The sequence below is a fragment of the Kryptolebias marmoratus genome, linkage group LG22 (genome assembly GCF_001649575.2).
Source record: "Kryptolebias marmoratus isolate JLee-2015 linkage group LG22, ASM164957v2, whole genome shotgun sequence".
Classification (NCBI taxonomy): Eukaryota; Metazoa; Chordata; class Actinopteri; order Cyprinodontiformes; family Rivulidae; genus Kryptolebias; species Kryptolebias marmoratus.
In genome coordinates this window covers 6,927,971-6,939,512 of record NC_051451.1, presented here as the reverse complement: position 1 = coordinate 6,939,512, position 11,542 = coordinate 6,927,971, and the positions used below count along the sequence as shown (strand labels likewise).

At 40.9% G+C, this 11,542-nt stretch overlaps 1 protein-coding gene across 8 annotated transcripts in view; it reads left to right on the top strand.

The window, feature by feature from the left end:
- The first annotated feature begins 6,791 nt into the window (after positions 1 to 6,791).
- rtn4a (reticulon 4a) overlaps positions 6,792 to 11,542 on the top strand; it is a 32,426-nt gene continuing 27,675 nt past the window's right edge. For 2 of the 8 annotated variants that reach the window (XM_017433669.2, XM_025009967.2), the window contains exon 1: positions 6,792 to 7,497. In XM_017433669.2, the coding sequence (XP_017289158.1) occupies positions 7,020 to 7,497 (478 nt within the window). In that variant the 5' untranslated portion in view covers positions 6,792 to 7,019. The remainder of the gene's footprint in view (positions 7,498 to 11,542) is intronic. The other 6 variants (XM_037973556.1, XM_037973555.1, XM_017433670.2 and 3 more) reach the window with 4 other exon arrangements.

Below are 11,542 nucleotides of genomic sequence, written 5' to 3'. Positions count from 1 at the left end.
AAAGATCATTTTTCTGCTTGACAGACAAACCTTAAAACCAACACACGAAAGAGAATATTCACAAACTCTTAATGAAACATTGATAGAAGTTACACATTCTTGCAGACACCAAAGTTATTGAGCCTCCTTAATAGGTAAACGCTTTGATGACCCCACCTAGTTTGTGTTCTCCTCAAAGTTCAACTGTGAGTCCAGGACTGTTCCCAAATACCTGTAGTTCTGCACTATTTCTGCTGGAATTATGTTCAACACAACCATTTCTAAAGTCAATAATTAATTCCTTGTTTTTTGTTACATTAAGATTAAGATCAAGGAAATTGTTGCCACATCAGTCAATAAATGCAGGCAAGGCACCAGAGACACCAATGCAGTGTCATCTGAAAACTTCACAAGATGTCTGCCAGTATACGTCCATAATGAAGAGCAGAGAGGAGAGGACACAGCCCTGAGGGGAGCTGATATTTAAAATTACTGCTGAGGATATGTGTTAATTAACAAAGACCTGCTGAGTTCTGTTTTTTTTTTTAAGTAACAATAAGATATAGTCAGGTAACTCTAAATCTAAGGCTAATCTCTCCATGAAAACATAGTTGCATCTTGTTGAAAGCTGAGCTAAAATCTGCAAATGAAAGTCTTGCATGCAATTTAGGATGCTCAAGATATTTACACAACTTATTCAGGATAAAGATTTTTGCATCATCTACCCCTTTCACAGTTTGGTAAGCAAACTGCAGTGGGTATAGTTTACCACCAACAACTGAGATTATCTCATCTTTCAAAGGTCTTTACTACCAGAGGTGGGTGCGCTTAACTTTCTGTGGATTATTCAGTTTAGAGATTGGTATTATAGTAGACGTTACCCATCTGCCCACAGTCAAACCACATTTGAGAAAAGACTTGTAGCATCAGGACCAGAAGCTTTTCCTACTTTTACTCTCTTACGTAAGGTAGACACTCATTTTTAATTATAATATCATTCTGGGATATAAGAGACTCCTTTATTAAAGAGATATTTTCAAACTTTTCAAACTGTGCAAAAAAAAACTTGAAGGCATCTGGCAAGTCATGGTCATCTATGGCAGCTGCTTTAATGAGTTGACAACTTTACTCTACACAAGGCCACCAGAACAAAAGGTCCTTTTTTCTTGTTGATCACATTCTTCAGATTTTTGTTTACCCGTGGTCAGAAGATAATTTGTTTGATTGGAATCACTGAGTTCACACAAAAAAGTGATATAGGAGGATAGCGTGTCAGTGAAATAATTTTTTTCCTTGCACTCATTGATAAAGCATCGCCAGTCTGTGCATTCAAAGCACCCTGGAAGTGAGGGTGGGACCTTACTTGCAGGTTTGTACACTGGGAAAAGGTGAATGCTGATATGATATGACAGTAATCTGTATGCTCCACTTAGTGATCCATGACAGTGTTTTTTAAAGTTGCGGTGCAAGTTACATACTATTCATATGGCCTTGGAGTTTTGCTCAGATTACAGCAATTAAAATTAAGGTGCCTCTAGATTAATTGAGTCTTGTCTATGACCAACGCCAGCAATCAGATGAGCAGTGTCTGTCCTGTTAGCTTGTGGCTGTATACACACTGCTGTGCAGAACATCTGTTGGAACTTGCAGGGTAAATAAAAGTGGTGGAGAGACACTGTCAACAGTTCAATATCTGGTGTGCATATTCTCTCTCTAACCACTACAGGGTTACGATACTTTTTGTTGACATATAAACACACCCCACCTCTGCAACTTTCCCCAGTGATATCATCAGACCGATCCAGCTGAACTAAGCTGACAAATCCTCCTCCCTATCTTTCTCACTGAGCCAGGTTTCCATGAAGTTGAGAACCCAGGTTTCTTTGATTTGGAGTTTTCATTTAACCCAAGCTTCCAGCTCGTCAGTCGTGCTGTCTAATGGGCAGAGCATTAGACAACAGGATAGTGGGAAGAGGAGGAAGCTGGCGGTGATCGTTGAGCTTAAGGATCTTAAGCCTCTGGCGTAATCCTCCTCCTCTCCCTCTTTTCCAGGATTTATTCCATTTATTGTCTCCTCCATAAGGTAAAGGTTAATAAAGCATTATCCTTGTTAAATCATTGTGGAGTATAACCATTTAAATCAGCTTCAGATAATTCAGAGTAACTGGTTGATGCTAAAGCTCAGAGTATTGTTTTCTAAATCTTAGCGTTAATTTTATTTTGTTGTGTTGATTGAATCTTACTTTTGTTGCTCTATTGTTTGTTTGAGGATTTTTATTTTTATTTAGTTTGAATTTTGTAATAAAATCCTAAAAGCCATTTAAATATATATATATATATATATATATATATATATATATATATATATATATATATATATATATATATATATATATAACGTATGATCAGAATTCCTTGTGATGAACGGATTCAGCCCTCAGCTGTTGAGATCTGATAAATAATAAGAGTGATTTAATAAAATGGTAAATGGATTGTACATATCACCTTTCTAGCCAACCAGGCCACTCAAAGCACTCTACAACACAATCTGTGGCCTAATTTACCCATGCACACACACATTAATACAGCACTCTACTACATCTCTACAACACTAGTCTGAATAAATCATTCTATAGAGTCTAATCAGTGCTTTAAACTCCATTCATACACCAAAGGCAGTGAGGGGTTCAGTGTCTTGCACAGGGACACTTCAGCATGTGGCATATTGGTGGAATCAAACCTCCAGTTGTCTTGTTGGAGGACAACTGCTCTAAGCACTGAGCCACAGCCACCCCAAAGTGTGTTAAGTAACTTAAATGTTATTATTTCCCATAAGATACAATTAAATAGGTTACTTATCAAAAAATTTGATCTGGTGCTTCTTCGAATGAGAGCTTAGACAGTATGAAAGTACACCCTTCTTACGTATGTACATCGTTCTTTTTCTCTGAAATGAGCTCTTAAATTAAAGTAGCTGCTGAATTAAACCCAACTTCCAGAGTGAGCCATTAAACATTTGCTCAGAACCAGGATGGAACATGGTGGTCACTGAGAGTCCTCAGTGAAAAACAACACAAACACGTAAACAGAACTTCAGATCCACTTCTGTCCCTAAACAAAAGTAAACAGTCCAAACTGTTGCTAAACAACCGCTGCTAATCAGGACATTTCTAACATCATCATCATTATGCCTGCTGAGTGACTAAAGATAACTTCATGAGTCAGTGTGCAACAACTGGACCAACGAACAAACTGGTCAGTCAGAATTTGTGCCATTTTATGTAAACTTGCCTCAGATCTTCAGACTTTCTGAAGGTCTTTCAGAGTTTTCCTTTGGACTTTGACTGCATTTGGTCTGTTTGAGTCCTTAAAGCATGGCAGCATGGTGTGTCATAAAATACTCAGAGTACATTGAACCATCTAAGTGTTGGACGTCCAGCAGATAAGGCTCAGAGTTCAATAGATTTAACAAACAAAAAAAAAACCATTCCTCTGAAAGTGATTAGTTCCAAGAACTGAAACGGAGAGAAAAGGCAGCCAAAGTCAATAGAAAGACTGTGAAACTGTTCATCGAGACCACCTTAGAAGGTTTCAGAATAGTTTGGATCATTGGAGGGAAAATAGGAAAAAACTGAGGCCTGGATCAGGTCTGAAGAGAGACATGAGGAGAAGGCAGAGCTGCAGAATGAAGTGCTCAGACATTCTCCTGCTTGTAGTGACTCTGTGATCGGCTTACTCTGTTCAAACACTGCAGCTGGTGTTTCATCCCTGTGGAGTCACATGAAGTCGGTTGGCTCCAGTCAGGCTGCTTCCTGCCCAGAACATCTGAAACCAGTCAGCCCATTAGTTCATCATCAGAAAATTAGTCAGATTTCAGGTGAAAGACAGGCTGCTGTCGGCAGTGCTTGTCTTTTTTTGTTGTTGATGTTGTATTTATGCTTTTCTAACTCACTCAGACTCACAGGACATCATCAACACCTTTCGATAAGAAAAGGTTGTTTTTGTTAGTCCAGTTAGTCCATTCATACAGGACAAGTGATTTCTTTTTTGAATGTTTGGTCCCTTATATTCCATCTTTTTAAACCTTGGAAAATAATTAAGCATATATAAACATTGTGAAGATTGTGTAGAAAGTGTTGCCGCGTGTTGATAAAGAGCTTCAGAGAACTCCAGCCGAGTCTCACCTCGGATTACTGTTAAAACACTTTTAATACAGTGAAACTAAACTGTTGAAGAAAACTCGTTAGATCTTGGCTAGAGTTTGCCAAGTGAGTTAATTGTTTTTTTACTCATTTAATTTGAGTTTTCTTCAATAGAGTTGTTCTCTTTGCCACTCTCCCATAAAGCTCAGACTGGTGAAGAATCTGTCAACAGTTGTTGTAGCTCTGTCTCTCCCATCAGCTGCTGAAGCTTGGAGCTTCTTCAGAGAGCTCCCAGGTGTCTTGGTGGTCTCTCTATCATTCTTCTTCTTCACAGTCACTCAGTTTGTGAGGACTGAGCTCTTGATAGATTTACACGTCCCATATTCCTTCCATTTCTTAATGATGGATTTAACAGAACTCCTGGGATGTTTAGGGCCTTGGAAATCCTATAGTTTCCATATTCTGACTTGTACTCTTCAATATTTTTTTCTCTAAGTTAAATTAGGGCAGTCATTTTAAAGGGGGTGAATATTTATGTAGTCACTTAATTTTACATTACTCTGTTTCTAAATCAGTCCATAGATTGTTTTCTGTTGTTCAGCCAGGCGTGTACACAACAGCGGAGCTTGTATCCTCTGAAACGAGGTCTCAGAGAGGAGATTTCAGAGACTCGGGTTTGCATTTCAAAGGAAGCCGCAATGTGTGAAATCACTCATGCATACTACTGACAGCTGCAGTCAATAGCTGTTCTGCACATGCACAAGTAGATAAACAATAACAGCAGATATTTATGTTTATAAAATTTATGTTTATGTTACTTAGCCATTTTAACATGTAGCAACAACCCAACCTCACTGTCGGTCCAAACAAATGTCTGTGTTTCACCATTTTGGATGGAACTGTTTACATACTCCAGACTGCATGTGAAAGCCTAGCATCAGTGTTGCCAGATACACGATAACTATCATTTTTACAAGATAGTTTTAGGGTGAAGTCCCCATCCTTTTCTGTAAACGTGTTCACCAATCACAACACACAACTAATCTTACAATCTTATAAAAGGAAGCGCACCTCACATATGATAGTTTAGGTTAAAATATGATATTTTTAAAGTGACAAATATGTCCAGTTAAAGAGCCGCTCTTAGATGCAGCATCACTCTCCAACTCCTGACTCTATCAGCTGAACGTTCCAGACCCTTCACTTTAGCCCTCCTGGTTGACCTTCCAGACAAGCTGTTGACCTCAACTGATCCTCAGTTGACTCTTGGGTTCACGCCATCCTTCCAACCTAGTCAGGGACAGTCAACCTGTATGGCATTGTTTTGAGGGAAGGCCTACCCCAATCCAGCTGTATGGCACCTTAAGTCTTCTCCTTTGGGTGATAAGAAAACCAATGTTTGGTCTAGCTATGACACTTTAGGCAGATGCAAGTTAATAAACAAAATGCACTTCTGATCTGATCCTTCCTCAAACTAATCTGACAATTTGGCAGAATTACTAATGTCGCCTGACCTAAATTCCATCCACCCATTTCCTTTTCCACAAATTAAATTATAATTACACAAAATAAGTTCTGTACTGAAATTGTTCGCATATCTGACTGTGGGAACTCAAAAACATTGTTCATTATGAGGGTTTGTCTTTAAATTCAGCCCCCTCCTTAATTTCTTCTTTTGTGGTACCCCCAACCCCCACCCTCCACTCTCCATCACCACAGTCGCCTCTGTAAATGTCTTTACAGACGGGGCTCTCCCTCCAAAGGTATACAGTGTAGACTCTACACTGTCATGGCTGCTTCCTAACATAAACACAAGGCAGAAGGCATTCTGTTAAATAAATGGACTGTATTTTCAATTTTTAAAAATTGATAACTCTAACTCTTATAGTTATCTTTTTAGATTGGAGAGCACTATAGGTGGATGGAACAGTTAAGAATCAAAGTAAAAAAAATATAAAATTGCAATTGTAATTTTAAATACATGATTTATTAATTTTCTTATATTGCCAAGCCCACGTTTATATCCTCATTTGGTTATTAGTCTGAGTGAAATGAACTCCAGGCTCTGGTAGCAAGGCTCTGGTTAGACTAACACATTAAGAGATTACTTATTTAAAGTACTGGTCATGTCTGGTTAGAATGATTACAACACTTGGTCATTTTATCACAGCAGTGGTAGCATGTTGGGTTGTTGTTTCAACACTCATAATGCTGACCAGGATTGTTAGGAGGCTCATTGCAGCCTTCTTTTTTAACATGATACATTATGTATGTTTACTTAAGTAAAATAAGGCTGTTTCTATGCGGTTTTAGACTGATGACACAGCATACCGCAGCACAAGGCGTTAACTAAGTGTGGTTTCCACGTGTAAACAATGTGGAGTGGTGTACGTAGCACCTAACAAGATGGCTGCCAAAAATCTCGTCTAGCGCCGTCTATAGACGTTCCAGTGTTTCTTTAGATCAGTAATTCAAACGCCTCAGCAGGACTGTGCCCCTCAATGACATATATTTAAATTAGAATATTACAGTACGTCATTGGTGCCCCCAAAATTTCACCTCGAGAGGAGGGTCTCAGATTACTCCCCGCCCACTTTAGGAGCTTGGATTGGCTAAGAGGGACGCTACTCAGGGGTCACTCCACAGGTGATTGGTCAGCGGAGTTTCCCCTTTTTTGCCATCTGAGACTCGGGTTCAACTAACTAACTGTTGCGTGGCGCACTTGAGCGCACTTAGAGAAGTCGTTTCGGGTTAAAGTAAAGTACCAGAGGGTCCGGTTCGGGTTCTGAGGTTTGCCTGGTAGAATTATTCAACAGGAAGTCAAACTTGACCGGAACTTTACGGAAAAGGTAACTTTTTTACAGTCAGGAGAGACTTTGTGAGGATAAAAAAAGAAAGATGGCAGACAGCGAGGAGCAGCTCGTCTCTTCCACCTCTCTGTTCCCCGAGGGCCACCACTACGAACCGGAACCAGAACCAGAACTGAACCTGGAGCCCAGGCAGGACCACTTTAATTTGGATGACATTGTGGACTTGGTCGGCGGGGCTCAGGATGCTTTGGAGCGGCACATACAAGAGTCCACACTAACTTCCACAGAACCCGAACCTGAACTCGAACCCGAACCTGAACCAGAACCAGAACCGGAGCCTGCAGTCGCAGACTCCACGAGCTTCTCTTTTGTTCCAGAGGAGGAGCCTGAGGTCGTGGCCCCCAAAGCCGAACCGGAGAACACACGCATCCTCCCGGAACCACAACCAGAACCTGCCCCCGAGAGCGACGCCCTCCCAGAGGCTGCAGCCCGGAAAGCAGCTCCTTCCCCCGCAGAGGCACCACAGCAGCCCCCGGTGAGACAGGAACCAGCGGCCCCGGCGTCGTGTGAGTATCTAATCCGAGTCTGTTTCCGCTTGGTTTACGACCAGAAATAAATCCGAACTTTTAAATAAGCTGAAATCATGTTCAGATCCGGTACCGGTTGATCGGTAAGCAGCCGGTTGGTGATGCTTCTCTGGCCGGGGAGGATTCTCTCTGACCGGACCTGCTGTTTGAGGCTGTTTTATGATCAAATCCTGAGTCCCGGTAGTGTTTTATTTGAGAAATGTCTCCGTCTTGGAGTGACTGAGGTGCAGGTTAGATCGGTGTTTTGCTGATGATGCGGCCCACCTGTTCGTTTCGATACACGGCAGGAATGCGAGCCGCTGACCGGATGTACCGGCGCCATTAAACCGTTAGCCGACCCGTTTACAAACTGAGTCACAAACACAACACGAGAAATTACTGTTTTTTACAAAGGGAAATCCACAGAAACCTGCTCGGTTAGTATTTGATGTCATATTTTTTAATTATCCGGCTGCTCCTCGCTAATGCTAATGGCTAACAGAGTTCCATTATCGGACACGGTGGGCTTTACGTTCCAGTCATGCATTGTCTTCTGTCCAGCTCATGCTCACAGTTAGCCTAGTTTCATTATCGGACATATGCTTTACACGCTGCTAATAAATGCAATAAAACCGGTTCCAGGAGCCTGAACTGCGTAAGTTTACTTAACTGAGGCTTCATAATCAGATGTTGTGTTTGCGTAATAAGGCATGATGATGTCTGCCAGCTTTATAACATCATAGTTAGGCATCAGTAACGTCGGATAACCAAAGTTTTATAGCCTAGGTTATTTTAACCTATGGGTTTTTATCATTTTAGAGAAATAAAACGAAATTTAACTTGTAAAAATAGTCTGAGTGGAGGAGACAGGGTCGTGTCCGATAATGGAAGCAGTAACGGTTAACTCAGCGCGGCGCACCCAGATTAGTCACAACAAAAGAATCCGTCGCGAGTCCACTCCCTGTTCTGTTCCCTCACCGGTACCAGGCCCAGTTCAGCACCTCATTCGACCTTATCTCAGCCTCCTGGACCGAGGCATCTGATCTCCACCCGAACCGACAGCCCGCAGAGCCTAGCCCCTGAGGCCCGGTTCTTGCCCGCGGTTCTGACTGGACTCGGTGATCCAGCAGCATCAGCGGTTTTCACCTGTCTGTGCTGGTGTTATTTTTAGGAAGGTGTGAGTCGTTCTCTGCTGTAGCTGCTGTGTGTGGTTCTGTTGTGGTGGTGCAGTTTTCAGGTAAACAGGCCTCGGATCCTCCAGGAGAGGGGGTGGGGGGCAGGGTGGGGCTGTTGGCAGGGAGGAGGTGGAAGATGATCCTCCATCTGAACAAAAGAAACAGAATCACCAGGTTCGGCTCAGGTCTGAGGGTGTTAGTTTGGATCGAACCAAGCCTTATTAACTCTTATAACATGAAAACATGAAAGTTTAATATACTAACTGACCTGTTTATCCACATAATGTTAAAACCAAGGGAGTTGTCATAATTCACGATTTTTCAATTTTTTTGTTTGCATTTTTATGCTTCTAACTCTGTCTACATCCGGGGATTATTTTACTGAGTCGATATCCGCCAAGACTGTCTGAAGTGAACTCGTCAGCGTTCGAATGTAAACAAACGATTTGTAATTGTTGGCAACAAAACCCGACTCTGCTGATTTTCTCATTTATGACAAATAATGAGGTGGACTTGAGTATGTTTAATTTATCATAGATGATATACTTATACAAAGATTCAAATTAAAAACATTGAAAAATTGAATATTTTGGCAACTATTATGGCTTTGATGTTTGTCATTTTTAATAATAATTTATGTCTTTTTATACGCCTGTCCTAAGACAAGCATTTCTTATCTGAGCTCTAAATTGTTAATCTTTTAACATAAAAATGTCAAACTGCACAGCTGGGCACATCATGGGTCACGGATGATCTCTACTGATTTCAAGACCACAGGGTCAAAGGTCAAGGTGGCTGCTAACCTCTTTGTGAAAACCTTGTCTGTGCTCCAATTCTAGATACATGTATTCAGGATTGTTGTGTGAGGAAGTTCATACTTTGGATTATAATTCGTCTGACAGGTGTATTATGTACCATTGGTGTTACTCTTATTTTGTTGTAAAGTAAGCAAATGCAATTGACAGAAAAGTTATTTTATGGTGCTGTAAAGAGTAAGGAAACGTTTAATTCAGTTTATTCTAATTATGATCAAATGCAGTATGTTTCTATTGATATTTACTAATTTACAAAGAGGCTTGTGTGTCACTGGGCTGCAACTGTTAGGGGCTAGTTAGAGACACAAAACTGTGAGAAAATCTATAAGTTTTCACTTGGAGTCAAACAGAATTGATACATTTGTGTATGTCACACAAATGTTGCACATATGATGCCCTTTTGGCAACATTTGCCCGGATTATGCATAACTATCACACCGCTGATGCTCGACTTTGCGGTGACAAAAAGGTGAATTACTGAATGTTATCCACCGATGGGGATAGTGACATGTGACAAATGAGAACGCTGGACTGCAGAAACGTGGGTCCTCTCCACAGTCCTTTAAGCATCAGACTCAGAGAAGAGTTGTAGAAGCGGCTGGATGACGACTCCAACCTGGATGAAGACTCCAACCTGGATGAGGACCAGGCTGACCCACTGAAGCTGTAGCAGGTCTCCTTGGGTCATGTGGAGCCAACAAACACTTGTCCTTGCCTTTATCACCTCTAGATTAGACCACTGACACTTTGTATTACAGCCTCTAACTATCATCTCTCCATCTCCTGCAGTTAGTCCAGAAAGCTGCTGAACAGAAGGCATGACCACATCACTCTAGTTTTAGCAGGTTCACACTGGTGGCCTGTTAATTTCTGTATTGATTTTAGGATTCTTTAACTCACTTCCAAGTACTGATGTGAGTTGATGTGCGGTCAGGGGAGACACAACAAGACCAAAAACAGAAAACACACAACAGCAGGGCTACAATGATTAGTCATTGTAGTTGACAACACAAAAAAACTGTGATCAGTTGTCAACATGTCTCGTACAGAGCTTTTAATAGACTGCTCTGGTCACAGTGATCTTCATAAATGTTTCTGTAACTGTGATATATGACAGAAAAGTCTGAGTGCATGACGTCTCTGTTTGCCACGATTGCACACAGTCCTGTGATGAAGAAGGACCAACAGAAGGAGAGGGATACAAATCAAATACAGAGGCTTTCAAAAGCATTTCACTGAAAATAAATGAAAAGTGAAGGCAGATTGAACAACGGCAGCACCGCTACATTACTCTGTGGCCCCCTCCTGGAGCGGAGACAGCAGCTTTTAGAAGTACAGTTACTGCATCATGCTGCCTTCTTTTTAAATGATATTTGTACAGAAAGGTTTCTATCAGTTTTACTAAGGTCTCATGGACAATTGCTATGTGAATACATTTAGTTTTGTTATAAAATGTTATGAGCAGGACTAGTGCTGGGCGATATGGAAAAAATCCTATATCACGATATGGATAATTTTATATCACGATATACCCCAATTACGTACGTTGTCAGTTATTCTCTGAAAAATATGAAAAAATAATCTAATTTCTTACCTTTTTCAAGCTTTATTTTGAAGTGACATTTAACTGAACTTTCACAAATGAGATCTGCTGCATTTTAGTGCAGCAATATATATGTACCTGTTAGGACGTAACAGTATCAAATGACAACAGACTCTATTATCTTTGGCCGGCTATAGTTTTACTTTTCGCAACTTTCCCCGGCTCTTTTACTACTTGTTTGACCTTGCACTTTTTGGATTGTTAAATATTCTTTTTAGTGGTTCTTTTTTAAGTGATACAAGAGGTTTGTTGTGTTGGCGTCAGATGAGAAAACAGTCTAATAGCAGAGTTAGCATTAGCATTAGCAGAGTTAGCATATTACCTTTTTCTGCTCCGTGTCGGACTTCTTGAACCAAATCACAGACGTCCCCCACTCGTTTTGGTAAAAGTCTTTCTTCTTGGGCTGCCTGCTAGCTGTCTCTACTTGTTGCGACCCCGGGTTTGATACTTCA